Here is a 26263-nt window from a genome sequence, read left to right on the forward strand (position 1 = left end):
ACGCCGGTGTGAATGATGGCAGAAATGAAGACAATGCAATTCACAGAAAAAAAAGGGAATCAACCGGGTAACACACACACACACACACACACACACACACGCACACACACACGCACACACACACACACACACACACACACACACACACACACACACACACACACACACACACACACACACACACACACACACACACACACACACACACACACACACACACACACACACACACACGGATGTAAATGTTTTTGCACAGTTAACTTGCTGAAGCATCACTTTACTCCCTGCATTTCTTTGAGAGCACAATTAAATTGGGGTTTGGAAATCAGCGGGAAACCGTGTAACTCGTTTGAGTCCCGATGTCGAGAGTAAATTCTGTACTGTGCAACTGGTGATTGTGAATCTGAAAGCTCGTCATACTAGAATATGAAACATGCAATCCGTTAAAAAGCAGCATCTTCAGGAATATTCTCCTATCAGTCGACTCTTAGAGAGTCCCTGCGATGATGAAGGATGTTTATTTGCAGTGATTTTATGGCATTATTGTTGGTCGTAGTGATCAATCGACTGCTGGGTGACGTTAACTTTTGCAAATCTGGACATAAATGAAAAGTAAAATATGATGTCATTCCAATTTGTTACGATTATCAAAAGCAGGATAATTCCTGTAGGCAAACACAAATCTTATAGAAAGGTGAAATCCCCAGTAAGATTCACCTCTCCATCGTTCAAGTCTAAAAACCATGCAAAAGCACCATAAAAGTGGCGACTTATGCACTCCATTCTGCGTTTTCTGAAGCCATATAATATCTATAGTATACATTTAAGTCTTCATAAAGGCCTCGATATACTTTTAGCGAAATCGAAGAACGAACTGGTTCGACGTTATTTCAAACAAAATTAAGCCAAAATGAATCAGGCTGGTAAATGCCTTCCTAATACCATTATTGGTCCGAGGTGATGATGTAATAGGTGGGTGTGGCTCTGAGGCTCCGCCTTCTTTGAGGTTCAAATCCTGTGGTTTAATTCTTCTGTTCAGTCCGTCAAGGTCAGACGCGAGTAAAAACATGAACACACATGGAGAGACGCTTTATAGTAGAAACTGAAGCTGTAATTCTAATTAAAACCAATGTTTAATACTGTAAAGCTGCTGCTTTAAAGCAATCTATTGTATAATAAGTGCTGTATAAATAGACGTGACATGACTGCAGTGCAAATATCCACATCGCTGTGATTACATGCTTTCTGAACGGATGTTTTCTCACCGCTGTCATTTTTGTTGCGTTTAGTTTGTGATTAAGAGGCACATATTTACATATTCATCTAAACACCGCTCTCGACTTGAGGGATGTTCGTTAACGAGATATTTTAAACTTCGTTATACCCCTAAGCGGAGAACGAAAAATACCTTCTCCGTGAGTATCTGAGGGCCTTAAGAGCAGTGATGGGAATAACGCGGTTATAAATAACCGGAGTTACTAACGGCGGTATCTTTTTCAGTAACGAGTAATCAAACTAATTACTGTTTCCCCCGTTACAACGCCATTACCGTTACTGACAATAAGATGCGGCATTACTATAATTGAGCTCACTGAAGAGTGTGTGTGTGTGTGTGTGTGTGTGTGTGTGTGTGTGTGTGTGTGTGTGTGTGTGTGTGTGTGTGTGTGTGTGCGTGTGTGTGTGTGTGTGTGTGTGTGTGTGTGTGTGTGTGTGTGTGTGTGTGTGTTTATTAGGTGCAACGTTTTAATTAATTTACATGGTAATAAAATAAAATCTAAAAATGACAGGGAACGGTCTGGGAACGTTTTTTCATTTTAATTTGCACTACAAAGAGTGTATGTATATATTTTTTTATTATTATTTATTAATTTTTGGTACATTTCTTAAGAAGCATAATTTATTATTAGACTTATTTATTGGCCAGTTGTGTTCTGTGCAATATTAAATATTATGGTTCTAAATCATCTATTGTGTTTTTATTGTTCTACTATAGTAATGACAATATTTAAAATATTATATTGAATTTAATAGGTGTCTCTCACATTGTCCCACAGCAGCATTAAAATAATGTAGATTAGTGTACAATATTTTATAATAATAATTTATTCTATTTAGTGTCCATTTTATTCATTTAACATTTAATATTGGGAGCATCCAAGTTATTTGACATATTTGAATATTATTTTTTTAAAGTAACGCAATAGTTACTTTCCCTGGTAATTAGTTACTTTTATAATGATGTAACTCAGTTACTATTTGTGAGAAGTAACTAGTAACTATAACTAATTACTTTTGTTAAGTAACATGCCCAACACTGCTTAAGAGTTCAAGAGAAAAATGACAAATCTTTCTTTAAAGTCGTCCTTTTCCACCGAACCTGCTACAGTTTTCAAAACTCCAGTTATACCCAAATTCTTCAATTGGTTTTATGACCATTTTTGACCACTTTTATGGTGCTTTAACATCCTTTTTAAAGCTTAAAGGGTTCATTCAGGGTCATCAAGTAAAACTTAAAATGTAACTAAATAATGAACACGGAGTAGTAATTCAACGCAGAACAAATGGTTTTGAGATGATATTAGGGTGAGTAAATGCGTAAATTTTTGGTAGAACATCTACTTTTTCCCAGTGCAAACAAACGTAATTAACATTGCTCCCAGCTAAAATGACGACAGAAGGAAATTAGATATGTAAACACGGCTCGACCGAGATCCTCCCGGGCTACAACAAACTCGCATTTGACTGTGCGATCAAAACAATACATCACTCAAGGAAGAAAAGAGCGGGCTGAAAAATATCAGCCGTGTCATCATCATTCCCTCTGTTTTCCATGATTTTGTATGATTTCGCTCCCCTGGCTCTCCTTCCAGGCCCCGTGGTGTTAATTATACTAGGTCTCTTTCCCTTCGAGCGAGTCGTGCGGTGGAAGTGCATTAATCTTGATTCGCTACTTCAGTACAAAGCCTTGTTTGAAGAGTCTCCTTTGGTAAAGCCCCAAAGGCAGGGTGATTCAGATGAGGACGTGGAGACAGAAGCGAGTGCTTTCTTACTGAACCTGAGCGTCTCGCAAACCATGCAAATGAAAGACGCACGCGCTCCCTGATGAGTTTTACAGGACAGAGACGTGCCGTCCGACTGCAGAAGCCATTAGAACTGCTGTGTTTATGTCAGATTTGGCAGACTGGGATCGTCTCGGGATGTTTAAAGGTCATCGCGCGCTGTTTGTCTCGTCTGGCCATGCAGATCCCAAAACAAAGTCTCTGAAATGAATTTCAATTAGATTTATTTTAGATCAAAACTGCTTTGATTGCACACAAAAAAAGTGTTCCTGTGTCCTCCACCCATAGTCACATCATTTTTATCAAGCCCTTCTTTAAAGTCTTGATGTTGAGTCAAAGTCTAGAACACGTTTTCCTGTTTGAATGTTGATTATGTTCCTCATATTCTCCATTGTTGCGGCTCCTCTCTTCCCAGTCTGTCAGTAACGCTCTGTTTACTTCCTGTCGCTATGAAGCCCCTCCTTCTGAAAAGCACACTGTGCTCTGATTGGTCGGCTGGAGCAGTGTCTTGTGATTGGTCGAGCGCTTCGAGTGTGTTTGGGAAATGTCCCGCCTCTTACCATAACCACCAGTTTAACACACTACTAACTAACTCAACCAGGCCCCGCCCCTTTATTCTGCGTATGAATTATTATAATGAGGAATATCGTGACGTGTTCGTTCCCGGAAGAAACTCAAGACTACAATGGAGGCGTTTCAGGAGTTCAGAAACACTGACACTGATATAGAGAAGAACTCCCGTTGGAGGGAATTTTTTTTTTCAGTCCTCCATGACGGCTCTGTCACATCCGTGGCGTTGACCAATAGAAGCACAGAAGCTCTCTCAAACATGGCGAAACGAAAGAGAGATGACGGTATTGGTGCTGCTAGGTGAAATAATGCAGTGGGAAAAAAGGTTTCTGGAGCAATATTCCAGACTTTATGAGGTTTCCTTGAGGGACGACCATGACAGAGAGAAAAAACATAAATGCTGCCGAACTACTATATATCTTCAGCAACACGCTGATAGCTCTGCCTTCTCGATGACATCACGCATGACATTAAAGGGATAGTTCACCCAAAAATGTAAATTCTGTCAGTATTTACTCTCCCTCATGTTGTTCAACCCCGTAAGACCTTCGTTCATCTTCGCAACACAAATTAAGATATTTTTGATGAAATCTGAGAGCTGGATCACTCCTCCATAGGATTCTAAGGGATTGAAACTTGTTCCCCGAAAAGTTATTAAAGACATCGTTAAAATAGTCCAAGTGACTACAGTGGCTCAATCTTAAGTTTATCAAGCGACGAGAATACTTTTTGTGCACAAAAACAAACAAAAATAACGTCTTTATTTCAACTATTCATGTCCTTCTCTAATAACTTAATAATAATAACTTTAATAATAATAATAAGTTTAATAACTTTTCGGGGAACAAGTGTCAATCCCTTAGAAGCCTATGGAGGAGTGATCCATCTCTCAGATTTCATCACAAATATCTTAATTCGTGTTGCGAAGATGAACGAAGGTCTTACGGGGTTGAACAACATGAGGGAGAGGAATTACTGACAGAATTTTTATTTTTGGGTGAACTATCCCTTTAAAGACACGTGTCAGCAACTTGTATTCTGACATTCTTCTTATCCACAACACGAGTCAAAATCGCACAGTCTGACACAGTGACTACAGTAAAAGACAAGTTAATCATGCAGTCTGAACTCAGCATAAGTAGAGTGCAATGTCCTCTCAGTCTCGGCTGGATATTAGACACCGTCAGACTACACTGTAGATTATTTAGCTGTTCGAAAGCAACACACATTCCCAGTGAAATGACATCTGGGTTTTATGAAGAGCACACTTCAGAAATTCATCAAAGAGTATATGATTCACTTGAGTCATAGATTCTAAGAGGCACATCAAGGCAAACAGAAACCCATACGGTTTCATACGTGCATCTTCGGCACAACTTACCCCATCTGAAACGTGGCGATGAACGAGCGGAATAAACCTTGAGGAACCTGAGTCAGTACTGAATGTGACGCAGTAATAAAGAGAAAGGGCTGCACGCAAAAACAAGCGTACAGTGTAGTCTGATTTCCACATCGAATGACTCAAATGCCGAGAGTCCAAAAACAATCACCAGTTTCAACAATACAGCACTGTAATTACATCTCAAAAACACCCCGAATATCAGAAACCACGTTCAATTGAGAGACCCAGGTCTATTTGTACACGCTCTGACTTTAACTTTTATTAAACTGAATACATGAGTAAACACAGGTATATTTAGCACTACTGAATGATTTACACCCAAGCAAATGAATTACACAGGAAAACAATTTAATAAATCATGTAACAACTAAAACATTCAGGCCAACTTCCAGCCGGGACTGATGAGAAGTGTGGAAGCGTATGTGTGCGCTCATGTGAATGAAGCAATAGTTTAACAGACAAGCAGAAGAAGCCGGCGGCTCCCATCGGACCTGACGTGTGTGTGTGTGAGTGTGTGTGTGTGTTCTAGGAGACGGTTTAACAGACAGAGAGACTCTGTAGGGACACTGTGTGCGAAGATATTTAGTGTTGCTGACAGAAAGAGCCCGAGGCTCAGAGCTGTTGACCATTTCACAGCACTGACAGAATGATGGGGGAAACAAGCTGTTCAGCTTTACAAGACATGCAAAAGAGCATTCCAGGCGAAATCCGTCCATTCTTCCACTTCACCCCAAAAGTAGAGGAAAATTAACAATATTTTTTTCTGTGAAGACTCTTATTTTTTTTTTTAAACTTAAGCTGAGTTTAATTCTGAGCACTGCTATTTCACAGCTTTTCTGTGACAACATGCCCCGATAGCACTACACAGGGGAATCTGCTATTGCACAGTCTATCATCAGGTTGTCTCCAAATTTAATCAGTAAAACAATAAAGTTTTGGTTCAAATCTAGCCGTATTCTATAGTTGACTCTTGCTTGAATATATGTAAGTGTAGATTAATTGCGTAAACTTGCTCGTCCAACAGCTATCGGAAAAATACGATAATGCAATTTATATTTGGGGGATAGAATTTGGATAATAGAATTAACTCTTTCCCCGCCAGCATTTAAAAAAAAAAAAAAAAAGTTGGCAGCCAGTGCCAGCAGTTTTGATTATTTCACTAAACTTTCAAGTTTTCAACTTTCCCTAGAATATTTTGTTTTATGAATACTGTATCTGAACATGCAATACATCAAGTGAATATTTTTTCATCAGCACTTGAATGTGGGCAAGTTTCATAAAAAAAAGCAAAAAGAAAATTCCATTAATGGCGGGGGAAGAGTTAAGCAGATTTTTGTTAAGCCTTTTTGAAATCATTTTATTGACAATTGAGCACATTTCCCTCTAAAATTGTGCAAGATTTTTTTAATAATAATAACACATCTTTTTTTCTCAATAAGTGGCATTTAAAAGGCTATTAATTTTCAGTAATATTATTGATCTGACTGCACTGACACTAGGATAAGAACAAAACTTGAACTGAATTGAGTCTAATAAGGACACTATTTATTTCTAGATCTGCTTAATAGCTGCAATTGAATTTGTTTCATAATTGATGAATTTTACAGCATTAACTGTTTATTTTCCTGTCTGTAACTATGAAGCTGCTTTGATATATCAGCGCTGTGACTTTGACAATGATATATTTGTTTAAATGGAATATATAACGTCAGATTTTGAGGTTCAATAGGATCCTGACATGGTCTTGAAATGTTTTCGCACAAACACAGAAATGATTTTTGTGTGTATATGAAACTCTCACAGCACAATCTACTTTAGAAAGCCTATGTTGATGCGGAGGAGATCAGCTACAGCACGTCTCCTGCCTTTGCATTGTGGGTAATCTATGGCCCTTAATTGAGCCCTCAGGCTGGTTACGTAACTCGGAAACAGAGGAAAGGCGAGAGAGCTTGGAGGAGTGCGACCTGTGTCACGAGAAACTCCAGGCGTGTTCATTAGTCGTCATTGATCTACTGTCTCGTCCTCTTCTCTCTCTCTCTCCCTTCGCCCTCCTCTTTCCCTCCTTCCGTCCCACCTTCGGGGGATCCATGTCAGAACAACCATTAATAATGCAAGAACAATAAAGCCAATGGCTTCTACTGTAGTTCATGGAGGGAAAAAACATTTTCATTTACAAGACCGATGTACATTTTCTGTGTGGGAAGTGTCTGTGCTGGCTTTAATTTCGGAACTGAAACGTGACAAAAGCAAATAAAAGCATTATAATCAGTGATGCTGTCTACACTAGACACCACAGTAAACTGATGTTCTCATTCTGACGTTCTCCAAAACTCGTCTGACAGGAAGAACGGATCGATTAGCACCGGCCGCTGTGTCGTGTCCAGAGAAAACATTCTGGAAACTAGTTCATACTCACTAGTTCTGGTCCACGTTTTTCTGTTAAAGACACGTTTAGCTTTTCAGGTGAAACACAATACTAGCAGGAAACAATGTTGGCTGGAAACTCATTTAGCATTTAGTTTAGAGATTAACTTTATGAAACTGGGAATTATTTATTTAACGTTAAAAAGAAACTGGAAAAAATATTTATTTCAGTTTCGACAACAAACAAATCAATAAAAATAATAAGAACAAAAAATAAACCAATTATTATTATTATACCTTTAGGAAACCAAAAATATTTATTTAAAAAGTTTAAAAATAAATCAATAATAATAGTAATTATAATGATGATTATTATTGTTTTTGTTATTATTAAACCTTTAGGAAACCATCAATATTTATTTAAAAAGTTAAAAAAATATATAAAAAAATAATGATGATGATTGTTATTACAATTATTATTATTGATTACTATTATGAAACCTTTATAAAACCTGATAATATTTATAATAATAATATGAATATTTATTTATTTATTCCGTCATTCATTCATACATGTTCATGTTGTCTTTAAGCCATTCCAGCTATTTCTTGTGAGCTTTATAAAGAAAGTGAGCTGATGTTTTCTGAAGGGAAGTCGCTCTGGCAGTGTGTGTTCAGATCAACTCATTCAGCGTCTCGCGTTCATTCTCATATTTTGTTTGCTTCATGAGTTAATAAGCAACATGGCAATATTAAACTCTGTTATGTCTTGTTTTTTCCAGTGCAAACATTGCCCTTAAAGCCCTATAGTTGACTTCTGATGGGTTTCAGTTCACATTAAGAATGAATTAGGCATTGTGCAGGTCTGGAGTCGTCCCTGATCGGTTCTTCTTCTTTATTACGCCACTCACGTCTCCGAACATCCGCTTCCAGTGTTTCTCAGCACTGATAGAAAGACCAGTCCTCCTCAGGCGCTCATAGAAACACACACACACACACACACACACACACACACACACACACACACACACACACACCTCATTCTCTGCTTCCCTCGAGTCCCGATGTTTCAGCATTTGCAGCTCTATGGACACCCTGCCAGGATGAGGGATATTTTTATAGTGACAGCAAATGGTTAAGGGGAATATATAGGATGGGAATTAAATCAATATTTTAGTGCACTACTTAAGGTATGGTGTGCGAGCCATTATCCTCTACTAATTGCCCCTATCGGCTCTGGATCGCTTCGACAGCCATTAAGTTTCATATGAAGTCCTGAAGCATCACTTCTCCTCTCAGAACGGAAGTACACACGAAACTGTGAGCGTATGGGGGTCTATTTATTTGTAGGCATGCATAAGCAGATACACACTAACTGCATAGACACACACTAACTGCATACTGCATAGACACACACAAACCACATAGACACACACTAACTGCATAGACACACACAAACCACATAGACACACACTAACTGCATACTGCATAGACACACACAAACCACATAGACACACACTAACTGCATAACTGCATAGACACACACAAACCACATAGACACACACTAACTGCATAACTACATAGACACACACAAACCACATAGACACACACTAACTGCATACTGCATAGATACACACAAACCACATAGACACACACTAACTGCATACTGCATAGACACACACAAACCACATAGACACACACTAACTGCATGGACACACACAAACCACATAGACACACACTAACTGCATAGACACACACTAACTGCATACTGCATAGACACACACAAACCACATAGACACACACTAACTGCATAGACACACACAAACCACATAGACACACACTAACTGCATAGACGCACACAAACCACATAGACACACACTAACTGCATAGACACACTAACTGCATAACTGCATATACACACACTAACTGCATGGATACACACTAACTGCATAACTGCATAGACACACACTAACTGCATAACTGCATAGACACACACTAACTGCATAACTGCATCGACACACACTAACTGCATAACTGCATAGACACACACTAACTGCATAACTGCATAGACACACACTAACTGCATAACTGCATCGACACACACTAACTGCATAACTACATAGACACACACTAACTGCATAACTGCATAGACACACACTAACTGCATAGACACACACTAACTGCATAACTGCATCGACACACACTAACTGCATAACTACATAGACACACACTAACTGCATAACTACATAGACTCACACTAACTGCATAACTGCATCGACACACACTAACTGCATAACTGCATAGACACACACTAACTGCATAACTACATAGACACACACTAACTGCATAACTACATAGACACACACTAACTGCATAACTGCATAGACACACACTAACTGCATAACTGCATAGACACACACTAACTGCATAACTGCATAGACACACACTAACTGCATAACTGCATAGACACACACTAACTGCATAGACCAACACTAACTGCATAGACACACTAACTGCATACACACACTAACTGCATATACACACACTAACTGCATAACTGCATACACACACACTAACTGCATAGACACACACTAACTGCATAACTGCATAGACACACACTAACTGCATAACTGCATAGACACACACTAACTGCATAACTACATAGACACACACTAACTGCATAACTACATAGACACACACTAACTGCATAACTGCATAGACACACACTAACTGCATAACTGCATAGACACACACTAACTGCATAGACACACACTAACTGCATAGACACACACTAACTGCATAACTGCATAGACACACACTAACTGCATAGACACACACTAACTGCATAGACACACTAACTGCATACACACACTAACTGCATAGACACACACTAACTGCATAGACACACACTAACTGCATACTGCATAGACACACACAAACCACATAGACACACACTAACTGCATACACACACTAACTGCATAGACACACACTAACTGCATAGACACACACTAACTGCATACTGCATAGACACACACAAACCACATAGACACACACTAACTGCATAGACACACACAAACCACATAGACACACACTAACTGCATAGACACACACTAACTGCATAACTGCATATACACACACTAACTGCATGGATACACACTAACTGCATAACTGCATAGACACACACTAACTGCATAACTGCATAGACACACACTAACTGCATAACTGCATCGACACACACTAACTGCATAACTGCATAGACACACACTAACTGCATAACTGCATAGACACACACTAACTGCATAACTGCATCGACACACACTAACTGCATAACTACATAGACACACACTAACTGCATAACTGCATAGACACACACTAACTGCATAGACACACACTAACTGCATAACTGCATCGACACACACTAACTGCATAACTACATAGACACACACTAACTGCATAACTACATAGACTCACACTAACTGCATAACTGCATCGACACACACTAACTGCATAACTGCATAGACACACACTAACTGCATAACTACATAGACACACACTAACTGCATAACTACATAGACACACACTAACTGCATAACTGCATAGACACACACTAACTGCATAACTGCATAGACACACACTAACTGCATAACTGCATAGACACACACTAACTGCATAGACCAACACTAACTGCATAGACACACTAACTGCATACACACACTAACTGCATAGACACACACTAACTGCATAACTGCATACACACACACTAACTGCATAGACACACACTAACTGCATAACTGCATAGACACACACTAACTGCATAACTGCATAGACACACACTAACTGCATAACTACATAGACACACACTAACTGCATAACTACATAGACACACACTAACTGCATAACTGCATAGACACACACTAACTGCATAACTGCATAGACACACACTAACTGCATAGACACACACTAACTGCATAGACACACACTAACTGCATAACTGCATAGACACACACTAACTGCATAGACACACACTAACTGCATAGACACACTAACTGCATACACACACTAACTGCATAGACACACACTAACTGCATAACTGCATACACACACACTAACTGCATAGACACACACTAACTGCATAACTGCATAGACACACACTAACTGCATACACACACACTAACTGCATAGACACACACTAACTGCATAGACACACACTAACTGCACACACACACACACACACACACACACACACACACTAACGCATAGACACACACTAACTGCATAACTGCATAGACACACACTAACTGCACACACACACACACACACTAACTGCATAGACACACACTAACTGCATACACACACACTAACTGCATAGACACACACTAACTGCATAGACACACACTAACTGCATAGACACACACACTAACTGCACACACACACACACACTAACTGCATAGACACACACTAACTGCATAGACACACACTAACTGCATACACACACACTAACTGCATAGACACACACTAACTGCACACCATTTAATGCTGTCAAAACATTTATATTGCCATGAGAGACAGATAGCCTTACGTTTAGACCACAAAGAACACAGTAGCTTATAGTGTCCAAAACCTGCAGAATTACGGTATAAGAGCATCAAGGCAAGTCCAGATCCAATGCTTGTATCGCATATTGAGTAAGAAGACTTTATCTGGTTGATTTTTTTTTTTTATGTATTTTTTGCTGGCAATGTCCCGCTTCATCTCCCCAACAAATGCTGCCGTAATCTTTACTTTTACTTGAGAAGCTATTAGAATAACATGACCTATATAAAACTGTACAACTGTATACAACTGCAGGACTTTACACAAGGGTGTGCGTCAGTGAGTGTGTCAGTGTGTGTGTGTGTGTGTGTGTGTGTCAGTGAGTGAGTAAGTTTGTGCATGAGTGTTTTTTTGAGTGTGCGTGTTCAGTGAGTGAATGAGTGAGTGTGTAGGTGAGTGTTTCTGTGAGTGTGTGTGTGTGCACACGTGTGGGACTGCATTAATCAACAGAAAATATCAATATTTGATTATCAGAGAAGTTGATGGTGAAAATATCCGACGATACTTAGTAATATCACATGCACAGACTTTATTATCATTAAATCAGATATTCTGCATTGTGTAAAAACAGTCATAAACTGTCATACATTTTTAACAAGATTTGTTGTTTCAGCTACTCTGGAAACACTGAAGGTCACGATGCAAATCAGGCCTTTAAAGTTTCAGTGGACTTTAAGTCTCTGGCCGTCAAAGACCAACATATAAAACTTGTGGCGTATCAACATGAGCGTAACAGACTTTAGATTTAAAAAGAGGGCTTGAGGAAACGCTTAGGCCAGTGTGTGTGTGTGTGTGTGTGTGTGTGTGTGGGACTGCAATTACAGCTCGTTTTCCTCCTCATCCTCTCTGTCTTCCTTCTTCCAATCATCATCTGTTTTCTGAACTGCTGGAGGGAGCTGGTTGTTTTTTATATTAGACTGTGATGTATTTCTCAGACTCGCTGCTTGGTAATAAAGATCTCTCTGGCTATGTGTGGAACAGCAAACGATCACACGACCTACTCACATAAAGCAGCATCTTCTCACACACATATTACAGTATTCACACTCTCGGTGCTGTGATGACTATTACAGGCTTGCAAGTGATAGACACACAAAAAGTTATTTCATTCATTCAATCTAACAGAGAATTAACTAGTTTATAACTTAAATTGTGGGGTTTGGTTTAATCCATGTATATTAATTACTGTTTGAATGTTAATGTGATCAAGCTCCTCATGTAAATCTAATTTCATGACAATCAAGTTTGCAATGGCATATGAATTCATAGCTTTTATCAAAGGAAATAGTTAATGCTAGTAAACAACAAATCAGCATTATATAAACTATATATACAGTATATAATAAATACAGTTAAACACTGTATGCCACATTGCAATGTACTCATATTTATACACATTTTGCAAATGAATGCAATGTCTATGAGTCTAAACTAAAGGATGAAATCACTGTAATGGGAAAAGAGTTTTTTATGGTTCAATTATTGATCTTTCTATGAGTTTTCACAATAGATCTCCATTCGTCCTGCTTCAGCTTTAAGCTGTGACCTTTCCATGCTCTTCCAATGAGTATCTTCAATCTATAACCTGAATGATTTACAGTGTGTGTGTCCCTCGAGGCCTCGTCTCTCCTCACCTTCACTGGCAAAGTTTGAACTTCTAGCACAACTTAGTGCAGGACAGCAGTGAAGGACCAGGACTCGATTCTTCAGGGAGGAAATAAGGCAGTGTTTCCAACCAAACGATAAACTCTCAATGAAAGCCAGTGAAAGTTAGCATGTGATGGTCCTCAACTGCTCTAGTGTGTGTGTGTGTGTGTGTGTGTGTGTGTGTGTGTGTGTGTGTGTGTGTGTGTGTGTGTGTGTGTGTGTGTGTGTGTGTGTGTGTGTGTGTGTGTGTGTGTGTTTGTGATGATGCTGGACACCAGACATGGATGTCACAAAACCACAATGACACTGTTGAAAGAGATGGCATGTTGGAAAACATATTTCTCAATTTTCTTTGTTTTAATTTGATCACTGACATAATTTGTTATACAGACTGCACTCACTATAGGTTATATAGTTTATCTATCTATCTACAGTATCTAGCTATCTATATATCTACAGTATCCATCTATCTACTGTATCTGTCGTTCTATCTATCTATCTATCCATCTATCTATCTATCTATCTATCTATCTATCTATCTATCTCTATCTCTCTATCTATCTATCTATCTATCTATCTATCTATCTATCTATCTATCTATCTACTATCTATCTGTTGTTCTATCTATCTATCGTTCTATCTATCTATCTATCTATCGTTCTATCTCTCTATCTCTCTATCTATCTATCTATCTATCTATCTATCTATCTATCTATCTATCTATCTATCTATCTATCTATCTATCTATCTATCTATCGTTCTATCTCTCTATCTCTCTATCTATCTATCTCTCTATCTATCTATCTATCTATCTATCTATCTATCTATCTATCTATCTATCTATCTATCTATCTATCTATCTATCTATCTATCTATCTCCTATCTATCTGTTGTTCTATCTATCTATCGTTCTATCTATCTGTCGTTACTTTTGCATGCTTTTGTCATAATCTGTGAATTATGAAGGAAAATACATACATATATCTAAAATGTTACAATTGCCCCTGGTCTCACGAACTTTAAAAGAGGCGGTGTGTATTTATAACAGGAGCACTCAGAATGAAGAGTACAGAGAACAACAAAATCTCAGAAATATGGCAATATTGTGTTTTCTTTAGGGGCTGCGTTCATTTTTATTTTGCCGTATGAGTGAAGTTTGTTTTGCATCTTTGAATTTAAAACGGTGTAAAAGACATCAGGAAAAAACATAATTAGAAAGAAGAAACTGTTGATTAAATGAGAGAATGAGAAAAACATCTCTTCTTTAAAGCTAATGCATGACACTTAATGGAGGAGTCGCCATCTTATAATGTGCTTGATGTTGAAGTTAGAAAAGAGCACGTTTTGGAAATCAAGCTTTTAAAACTTTAAAATGCCTTTGGGTTCTTTAAAATCACAAAATCCTCCTTTCCAGCAATGCGACAACGGTGGGACATTGGTAAAGCACATTTTGTGAGTAGTAAAAATAATGTTACCGTGTAATACAGTTCTAGTTAAACATGAGGAGTTAGTTGAGTCAAATGGATACATATGAAGGTTTTCTCAGCTAAAAAGACTAAAGAGAGCTTGTCTGTCATCGAGTCACAACAATTAAAAATGCACCATTTTGGGGGAAAAAAGCGTGGACATGAACTGATGCACCTGGAAAGCTTCACAGGATCCGCTTCTCGACTAATAACTGATAACGGCTCTCATTCCCCTTTTCCACCAAAAAAGAACTGGTTCGGAACTGGTGCTGGTTCAAAGTTGATTCGGAGTTGGTTCAATATGCGAACCTTCTCAGAACCGGTTTGTTTTTCCACTGACTAGAGCGCCCAGCGAACGACGTCGTTACGTCACTGTGTACGTCACCATACGTCTTAGCTAGAAACGCTTGAAAATACAACATTACTTTGGGATTGTCTCTAACTCGTGAACCAAGAAGGCTTTAAAAAACAATTGAAATATGTAAGTCTTTTAATCTTTTCCTTTGATACGTAATCTTTTCTGATTAGTTATGTACACCTGTCTTGTCTTTTTTTTCTTTCCATTTATTTGTTCTATATTGTGACTGTTTTCTTCTTTGCTTCAATAATGTTTCCAATAAAAAATAAAAAATAAATACTGAAAGCATAACAATTACAATGGCGGACTACATCGTGTTTCTGCAAATGTTTCTCCGCTTTGTGATCCTATATTATGGTCAGAAATGATGTTTCGAACACATCTAAACCCGCCACCAGCCCCCGACGTAAGCATGACGTGGTAAAAGAACGGTTCTAGTCCAGCAAAGAGTTGGTGCCGCTTTGGAACCAGTTTTCCTGGCCGAGAACCGGTTCTTTGGCTGTCGAAACACAAAGAACTGGTTTGCGCGCAGGCATCGGCTCCGAACCGGCTCTTAACATGCTTTGGTGGAAAAGGGGTATCAGTGATGTGTGTCAGGTCTCCGGTACAGTAGCACTGACATTCACAAATGTTCCCAGAACAAGAGGGAACCCAATGTGCCTGTGGCTTCCTCCATTTCAGTTTTGATAAGTGATAGAAGGACTAGGGCCTACTCAGGGCATACAGAAAATTTATCTCATCATTCGTCAATGTAAGACTGCTATATGAGGCCAAACGCAGATACAGTAAAGTCAGCACTTCTAAAGTCTACATGAAATCAGAATTCATCCTTTTCACTTTCTTTTTGCTCACAAATCAACAGTGCACATTTTTCTAATTTTTTAAAACTCTGTGTTATTTTATCCCTCCAACATTTTTTGTCTTAAATTAGATATTTTTTCTATAAAACAAAAAGTTAAGTAAATTAGAATACAAGCATATTTAAAAAGTTTAATTAACTTTATTATCCCAAAATATGTTTGAAGACTTTCAAACAAAAATAATCTAAAAAAAACAACAACTTTTTTAAAGTTTTGTTCTACGAACATAAAATCACGTCATGCTGCCAATAAGAAATAAAGAAATAACCATATTTTAATTTGGTGGAGAAAATTGAAAAAAAAAAAAAAATTGTTTGAATAAATTAAATAAACTCCATGGTTGGATGATGTTAGATTAAAAGAAAACAACACTTGAATAAATGTCCATGCAAAAGAGTGATGGTTTTCAATCAGCAGAACAAATTCCTAAAATCAAATTACTACTTGGTCAATTTGCCATCTGGTTTCCAATAAGATCGCAGCACAGTGATGCCACTCGTAAAGACAAACAATGATGCCTAAATAAAACTGATTCAAGCTAAATATTTGCTTTTGACACTGTTGAACACAATTTGCACTTAGACCAACTAGAAAACTGGCTAGAACTATGAATCTACAAAAACTATAGATCAAAATTGGACCTGCATGGCATGTGGAGACCCTCAGGGCTCGAACCTTGGACCTCTCCTGTTTTTAAAAAAAAAATGGTTTCAGTAGTTTTAATCAAATTTTAAATCAATCACCGAATCAGCTTATTATCATCATCTAAAACCTTTTTTAAAAAATTTAAAAATGTTTTGCATACAAACAAGATTCACAAAAATTAACTCACAAATTCATCACCAGCAGGACAGACTGTTCAGCAAATGCTACTCATCGTCAGCTTTCCCAAAAAGACAATTGGACTGCTGCAGCTAATTCAAAGGGCTGTTGCCAGAATTGCAATCAGAACAAAACAAATTTGAGCACAATATTAAAGTGGTAATATTGCTATTATGCCACCCACAACAATAACTATATTCCAGAAGATGCCCTAACCACAGCAATCACACTAAACTGCATTTCACCTTACTGTAAAGTGTCCAGGTCAAATGCAATTAAATACAGTAAATGTGTTAAACATATTAATATAATCAACCTATGAATCAACTTTTGCAAATAACCATAGCTGTGAATAATGTTTGGGGATAGTAAAATTTATTAAATGTCTCTTCTGCTCACCAAGGCTGAATTTATTTGATCAAAGTAAAAACGGTAATTTTGTGAAATATTATTACAACTTAAATCAGCTTTTTTCTATGTGAATATACAGTAAAGTGTATTTTATTCCAGTGATTTTCAGCATTATTTCTCCAGTCTTCAGTGTCACATGATCCTTCAGAAATCTCATAATAATATGATGATTTGCTACTTTTCATATTTTTGTGTAAACCGTGATACATTTTTTTCAAGATGCATTGATGAATAGAAAGTTCAAAATAACAACATTTATTTTAAATATAAATCTTATCATACATATATATATATATATATATATATATATATATAGAGAGAGAGAGAGAGAGAGAGAGAGAGAGAGAGAGAGAGAGAGAGAGAGAGAGAAAATTTAATTACATATTATCCCCTGAATAAAGATTTATCTGATGTCTGTCCTATATGATGAACAATACACTCTCGCAGGTCAAGAATGTCCACAGTTCTCAGAAAAACAGCAGAGAAGGATGATGTTGTGAAACACGGCGACCCCTCAGGCCTATTGCAATGGTTCATGATGCAATTTCCAAAAATAGCCCAGTGCAAACAAACACAGATCTGGAAACAAAGCAGTGCAGGTTGCCTTGGGCACACTGGACATCACAGGGGGCAGTGGGTTAGTGAATCCGCTTGTAAAACTAAACTAAACTAAGCAGGACTCGGAAAATCACCTCCAAACTCAATGCAACGTTCCTAATCTCAGCAGGCACGGTTACTTTACACATGATGGACACGTCTACTTCATTTTCTCTGATCTAAACGATGTTTGAACATAAGCTAATGTCCCTAGACATCGTCCTGGCATGTTCTCCGATTAAAAACGCGATGCCAATTTCTCACACGACAGACAGATTCGCATATTCTTTACTTTGTAATTAAGTCGTGAGAGCGGCAGTTAAAAATAGTGGGACTCGTTGATGTCAGTCTGCCTCCTACGTGTGTGGGAAAGCAAAATATGACGTTTAATTTCCTTGTCTTAGCAACAGGCAACAGGCAGCTTCCCCCCTCGTTCAAATGGATTTTTTCCTGCAACCTCGGCCCTACACGTTTGCACCTCTGTAATGATTGAAAGTGCTGGTGATCAGCAGTGATCAGGCTTAGCATGAGGAGTAGGACACCAGCACACTTTAATGACTTGACACTCAAATGAATCCTTCATGGCAACCATTGACCTAGTCCTAGTGGATATTATCCCAAGAAGAATGTCAAGACTTCAGGAACTTCTGAACGTCCTTCACAGAATAAAGATAATGGCGCTTTATTAAAATGGAAAGATCGCCACAGAACACGCTGCTCGAAAACGCTTGTCACAGACAGACTTTCAGAACGCAATTAAAAATGCCACAGTATCCAATTCCTGAATTTTAACTGAGGCAGCAGAATTGTGGATTTAAGCTGATCTAAGATGGAGTGATAATGGAAGAATTTGTAGGAATTACTTTAATATTTCAGCATGATTGTGGCATTTCCAGAATCTTAAGACATTTGGGTTAGAGTTAAATAGAAATTCAAACCTATAGAAATTTGTATTATATACATATATGTACACACATATATATATATATATATATATATATATATATATATATATATATTACATTTTAAATGTTTTCAATAAAATGCATGTTTGTACATTTATGTTATAATAAAAATTCTAATATTGTAATAATATTGTAATAATTTCTAGAAATTTATTTTGCAATCTGAATTACCAATAACTGTAGACACAACATATGTGGGATTTCAAACCTATAGAAATGTGTATTATATACAAATATAATATAAATTGTTATGCGTATATTTTACATTTTTAAATGCATTTAATTCATTAAATATTTGCACACTTATATACAATAAATTAAATTAAAATACTACATTTATATATTTAATAAAATAAACTCTATTCTAAAATAACTCTATTCTAGAAATAACATTTCTCAGAATGTTCTAATTATCGGCTCTGTTTTGATTATAACAAAATTCTGACTTTTGCTTAACCCTGAAATAATAATAATAATATGATTATATATATATAAAAAAAAATAATAATAATAACAATAACACATAATAAAGATGATAATAAATATAATAATATTTATATAATAATATTTCAGTGAAGATTTCAGAGAATGTACAGAAAGAAAATAATAAAAATCATAAACATACCACTGAAAACAGTAAAATATCTTGGTTTGGGTTAAATCATACAGAGACATACCTGTGGTCTCCAACTTTAGCTCTTTAGAGGTGTTGCAGCTGAAACAGAGAGAAGAAAAGAGTTTTCTTTAAGGATGTGGGGGAAAAAGACGAGGTAAACAACTCAAGGCTAGTACAAAAAAAGCAGTATTGAGTTCGTGTGGGCAAGTAACAACCATCTCAGACTCGTACTCCCCGGAGAGCAAACTGCAGTCTACACACCCAACATCATTACATCCTGCCCAGCACTCAAACACTAGACCGGTGTTTTCTGTTGCTGTTTTTTAGAGGTGCCACAGTATGTGACATTTAACTGTGAGCAAGCAACACAACACAATACATGCAAACAAAACACACATACACACACACACAGCAAACACAGCCGGTCTGACGGAGTCGGATGAATGGAGATCCCTGGGGTGGTCAGTTCAGTTGCCAAGGGTTGCAATACCGTGCCAGACAGACTCTGCATGAATGGCATGAAAAAGTCTATTATGATGACGTCAATGGAAAGTAGAAATGACAGTGGGAGAAAATGTGTGGGTGTGTTACGAATACTCCCTTCTGTCTGCGTCTTAGGTCTCTACGCTATTCTGATCCCTAGCTTCGAGTCACTCCGTTAATTGCCTTTTTGCCAAAGGTCATAAGTCTAAATTTTTGGAACAGTTGTTTTAGTATGATTGATATTGTCAGTATAGTGTCGGTGTTCTTCGGTTCTCCTCTCTTAACTTCCTACTTCTGATTAGTTTGTTGCTTTAGTTTGTTGCTGATTGTTTTCACCTGTGTCTTGTTTAGTTCCCTCATGCCGGCTGTGTATTTAAAGGTGACGCATATAAGAATTTTTTGTTGTTGTTGTTAGAATGCATTCTTTTTACACAGGTTATTGTTAATCGACTATTATTCGTTTATCTCCCCCCACAAGTATAAATATTGAGCCCTTTAGGCACCATCAGAACATTGATAGCATCCGGTTAGATCCGTCAGTCTCTTTTCAGCTCAACCAATAGTATGAATTTGAGAGTTTGGGGCGTTGCTACTGTAGCAGGAGGAGAGTTTGGGGCGTGGCTACTGTAGCAGGAGGAGAGTTTGGGGCGTGGCTACTGTAGCAGGAGGAGAGTTTGGGGCGTGGCTACTGTAGCAGGAGGCGAGTTTGGGGCGTGGCTACTGTAGCAGGAGGAGAGTTTGGGGCATGGCTACTGTAGCAGGAGGAGAGTTTGGGGCGTGGCTACTGTAGCAGGAGGAGAGTTTGGGGTGTGGCTACTGCAGCAGGAGGAGAGTTTGGGGCGTGGCTACTGTAGCAGGAGGAGAGTTTGGGGCGTGGCTACTGTAGCAGCAGGAGAGTTTGGGGCATGGCTACTGCAGCAGCAGGAGAGTTTGGGGCGTGGCTACTGTAGCAGGTGGAGAGTTTGGGGCGTGGCTACTGTAGCAGGAGGAGAGTTTGGGGCATGGCTACTGCAGCAGCAGGAGAGTTTGGGGCGTGGCTACTGTAGCAGGAGGAGAGTTTGGGGCATGGCTACTGTAGCAGGAGGAGAGTTTGGGGCATGGCTACTGTAGCAGGAGGAGAGTTTGGGGCGTGGCTACTGCAGCAGGAGGAGAGTTTGGGGCGTGGCTACTGCAGCAGGAGGAGAGTTTGGGGCGTTGCTACTGTAGCAGGAGGAGAGTTTGGGGCGTGGCTACTGTAGCAGGAGGAGAGTTTGGGGCGTGGCTACTGTAGCAGCAGGAGAGTTTGGGGCGTGGCTACTGTAGCAGGAGGAGAGTTTGGGGCGTGGCTACTGTAGCAGGAGGAGAGTTTGGGCGTGGCTACTGTAGCAGGAGGAGAGTTTGGGGCGTGGCTACTGCAGCAGGAGGAGAGTTTGGGGCGTGGCTACTGTTGCAGCAGGAGAGTTTGGGGCGTGGCTACTGTAGCAGAAAGAGAGTTTGGGGCGTGGCTACTGCAGCAGGAGGAGAGTTTGGGGCGTGGCTACTGTAGAAGCAGGAGAGTTTGGGGGTAGCTACTGTAGCAGAAGGAGAGTTTGGGACGAGGCTACTGTAGCAGGAGGAGAGTTTGGGACGTGGCTACTGTAGCAGGAGGAGAGTTTGGGACGAGGCTACTGTAGCAGGAGGAGAGTTTGGGGCGTGGCTACTGTAGCAGGAGGAGAGTTTGGGGCGTGGCTACTGTAGCAGGAGGAGAGTTTGGGGCGTGGCTACTGCAGCAGGAGGAGAGTTTGGGGCGTGGCTACTGTAGCAGGAGGAGAGTTTGGGGCGTGGCTACTGTAGCAGGAGGAGAGTTTGGGGCGTGGCTACTGTAGCAGCAGGAGAGTTTGGGGCGTGGCTACTGTAGCAGGTGGAGAGTTTGGGGCGTGGCTACTGCAGCAGGAGGAGAGTTTGGGGCGTGGCTACTGTTGCAGCAGGAGAGTTTGGGGGGTGGCTACTGTAGCAGAAGGAGAGTTTGGGGCGTGGCTACTGCAGCAGGAGGAGAGTTTGGGGCGTGGCTACTGTAGAAGCAGGAGAGTTTGGGGGTGGCTACTGTAGCAGAAGGAGAGTTTGGGACGTGGCTACTGTAGCAGGAGGAGAGTTTGGGGCGTGGCTACTTTAGCAGGTGGAGAGTTTGGGGCGTGGCTACTGCAGCAGGAGGAGAGTTTGGGGCGTGGCTACTGTAGCAGGAGGAGAGTTTGGGCGTGGCTACTGTAGCAGGAGGAGAGTTTGGGGCGTGGTTACTGTAGCAGCAGGAGAGTTTGGGGCGTGGCTACTGTAGCAGCAGGAGAGTTTGGGGCGTGGCTACTGTAGCAGGAGGAGAGTTTGGGGCGTGGCTACTGTAGCAGGAGGAGAGTTTGGGGCGTGGCTACTGTAGCAGGAGGAGAGTTTGGGGCGTGGCTACTGTAGCAGCAGGAGAGTTTGGGGCGTGGCTACTGTAGCAGGAGGAGAGTTTGGGGCGTGGCTACTGTAGCAGCAGGAGAGTTTGGGGCGTGGCTACTGTAGCAGCAGGAGAGTTTGGGGCGTGGCTACTGTAGCAGCAGGAGAGTTTGGGGCGTGGCTGGAGGCTTACGGATGTTTTCTTCTGGGCTAAACTACTGTAAAAGACGTGAGCTCAATGGATCTGCCGGATGAGGACAATCATCAATTTGTAGAAAGAAAGTACCAGATGGTGAGGGAGGAAAAGTCTGAAAGCAGCAGGAGACTGCAGATAATAAAATGAACATGAACATGAAACAACCCAGCAAGTACAGAACGCTTTTACACAACGTTGCATTTTGGTTACCGGTCGGAAACACTGCAGTACAAAATGTTCTAGTACCACACCTGCAACAAAAAAAAAATATATAACCAAAAAAAGTTTTAGAAATGTTGTGAAACCTCCTAGGTAGGTTTAAAACATCCTCATAATGTCCAAGCAACAACAAACCCAAACCAATCTATAACAGTTTATATGTTGTTATAGTTTTATTTCAGAAACAAAAAATACTCCAAGGCACTCGAATTGTGTAGAAACAAGTTAAAAAAGCCTTTATTAAATCATGGCTTTTAACAATAACATTGGTGACAGATACACCTACGTGTTGCGGCTTATGCCTCCGTCAGGGTGTGTGTAACAAACAGAGTCACAGGTACATTTTAAGTAGCAGTTAATTAATCAAATAGGAAAAACCTGGTCACACTATGCAAGGCAACCCGAAGGGAGAAAAGTTATGAAGAAATAATCAGTATGGGTTTCATGACCTTATTTCAGTGACAATTTTTTTTTTCACAAACCACGCATAAACGTCATAATCTCAAAACTACAAACTTTTACATACATGCTGCTGACATATTACTTTAGTAGAGTTTGTGCTGAATACAATGTAATAAGACTTTAGCCATGAAAATGTCACAAGTAACAGAAATAAGCACAAATGTCAGAGCATGTCGGAACACCTCCAGGACCCAGAAAACACCTCAGACCCCAGAGGGTTAAAATACTTTATCTCATTGAATATATAATATTGATTTGTTTATTTTGATTTGTACACCGCATTCAAAATATCGATAAAACTGTTCATTAATACAATTTTCTTTTTATGTATGTATGTATGTATGTATGTATGTATGTATGTGTATATGTGTGTGAGTGTGTATATATATATATATATATATATGTGTGTGTGTGTGTGTATATGTGTATGTGTGTATGCATGTGTATGTATATGTGTGTTTGTGTGTGTGTATATATGTATGTATGTGTGTATACATATATATACATACATATATATATACATATATATATATATTATATTATATGTATATATTATATATAATTAATCAAATGTGTCCTATTTGATTAATTAACTGCTACTTAAAATGTACCTGTGACTCTGTTTGTTACACACACCCTGACGAAGGCATAAGCTGCAACACGTAGGTGTATCTGTCACCAATGTTATTGTTAAAAGCCATGATTTAATAAAGGCTTTTTTAACTTGTTTCTACACAATTCGAGTGCCTTGGAGTATTTTTTGTTTTTGAGAATAATAATCCCAAGCAAACAAAGAGCACCGAGATTTTACACACTGTGCAGAACTTCTCTTGCGTTCTTTGCTATGATAGTTTTATTTCAGTTTTAGTTATTTTAGTACATAAATCTTGCATTGGCAACTACCTGAAATAAAATAAGATTAATTTTTTTTTATATTTTCTTTTATTTCATTTAAAGGTACAATATGCAAGAGTTGTTTGCCACTAGAGGGCGCTACATTCCAATCAACAACGGCGTAGCTTGATGACGATGTGAAGGAGCGTGGAATGATGGGAACTGTCGTTTTAAACTCCACCGTGGATGTAAATCAGTCAGACGGGAATCGGAAAATCATATTCATGGATGAGATTTTTTTTTTTTTTTTAAATGAAATCCTTTTTGTGGCGAGGGTGGCGTGGTTCAGCGTGGTATGTAATGGGAGAGAGAAGAGACGAGCGGGAAGTAGGTCAAGTGCAAATGACGAACACCTGTGTCTTATTGCAGTGATCGGCGTGGAGAGACCGCTTATAAGCCGCGCGCTGGAACGAGAGAGAGACTGGAGAGAAAATTTGACGCAGAGAAAGAAAACCGGTGGATCCGAGCTCTCATTTTTGAACTGTTTTGTGCCGTCGCGGTTGCCACGGTGAAAGCGCGTTGTGCGACTTTTGTTTGTTTTGTTTTATTTTAATAAAGTACAAGTCCCAGTCACGCAGACCCCTATCTTCTTCCTTCATGACTCTTGAACCTCATCACACTTTTATTTCATTAAAATGAATTAACCGCAAGAAAAGTAAGGTTTAATACTAAATTGGTTATCATAGATGTTACTGTATGTCGAATTCATTATTGTGATAATGCTGTGCAGTTTTACGTGTTCTAAACAATTGTTGTAAAAGTACATTCGAACATACCCACATCATTTGGCAAAATACTGATTAATCTTTATGTATAACACATGCTATATTTATTTACATGGCCATAAACATCAGACGTGATAAACAATGTCAATAAACTAAACACAAATCTAAAGCAATAATACTTCCCTTACATAAACATAACTATTAACGAATGCTACATTTGGGAAATATAAAATAAAGCATGCTTTGTCGACAGAACCAGCTGCAATCGGTAAAGAATAACTGTGTTCCGTAACGACTGCACGAAACAGGCTAACGTTTGTAGCTTGATAGACGCTACAACTACAACTTCCGCATTTGTCAAGAACTCCACGCATTACGAGCGGAAACCGAGGGTAACTCGGATATGACGCAATTGACTGGCGACTCCCAGCTCCCCCTGCTGTAACCCCCGTTTCCCTGGTTAAAATCACAATTTTCTCATGATTTAAAAATAGTTGGAAACATTTGGGATATTGTAAGTAATCAACTTAACAAAATATATAACTCTGGCCTTGAGATTATGGGATATTGTAATGCAAAATTCTTACATATTGTAGCTTTAATGTTCATTTAAATTACCATTAACATTTTTTTTTTACAGTTTTAGTGTACAATAATAACCCTGATCTCTATACCGCTCCTTATTACTGGCAAACACAGCCAAAAACATTTAGGCAAATGTGATGCCAGGTTGGATGTGGTAATGAGGTTTATTAAATATCAAAAGTAGGCATGCCAACAACTACCTGACAATATCTTGCAATGTGAATATATTAATTATTAAATGCAGGCATCTGTCGTATTAAGTATTAAATGTAGTTTTGTTCAGTATCGACTCTTTCTCTCACTGTCTCCATCAACAGACGGGACTAACGGACCAATCAAGCCAAATGAGTCAAATTAAAAGCTGCTGACACAAAAGCAGTCAGTTTACAGCGTTGAAGGATTCCCACCGTCAGCATCACGTCAAGTCATCCACACACACATCTGACACTCATCACATGTGAAATATTCATGAGACCCCCATTATCGCGGACACATCGCTCGCTCTCTCTTTCTCTCTGACCCTCTTCACCTGCCTGCTTATTAAAATCTCATAGTATTAACTCTACTGCTCATGGCCAGG

At 39.0% G+C, this 26263-nt stretch overlaps 1 protein-coding gene across 2 annotated transcripts in view; it reads right to left on the minus strand.

Annotated features, from left to right (window-relative positions):
- Positions 1 to 26263, minus strand: part of cd276 (CD276 molecule) — a 149237-nt gene that overhangs the window by 6160 nt on the left and 116814 nt on the right. For both annotated transcript variants that reach the window (XM_077235574.1, XM_077235575.1), the window contains exon 7: positions 19793 to 19830. In XM_077235574.1, coding sequence (XP_077091689.1) covers positions 19808 to 19830 — 23 coding nt within the window. In that variant the 3' untranslated portion in view covers positions 19793 to 19807. The remainder of the gene's footprint in view (positions 1 to 19792; positions 19831 to 26263) is intronic.

Source organism: Siphateles boraxobius, unplaced genomic scaffold (genome assembly GCF_051911475.1).
Source record: "Siphateles boraxobius isolate OS27281-9 unplaced genomic scaffold, OSU_SipBor_1 198, whole genome shotgun sequence".
Classification (NCBI taxonomy): domain Eukaryota; kingdom Metazoa; phylum Chordata; class Actinopteri; order Cypriniformes; family Leuciscidae; genus Siphateles; species Siphateles boraxobius.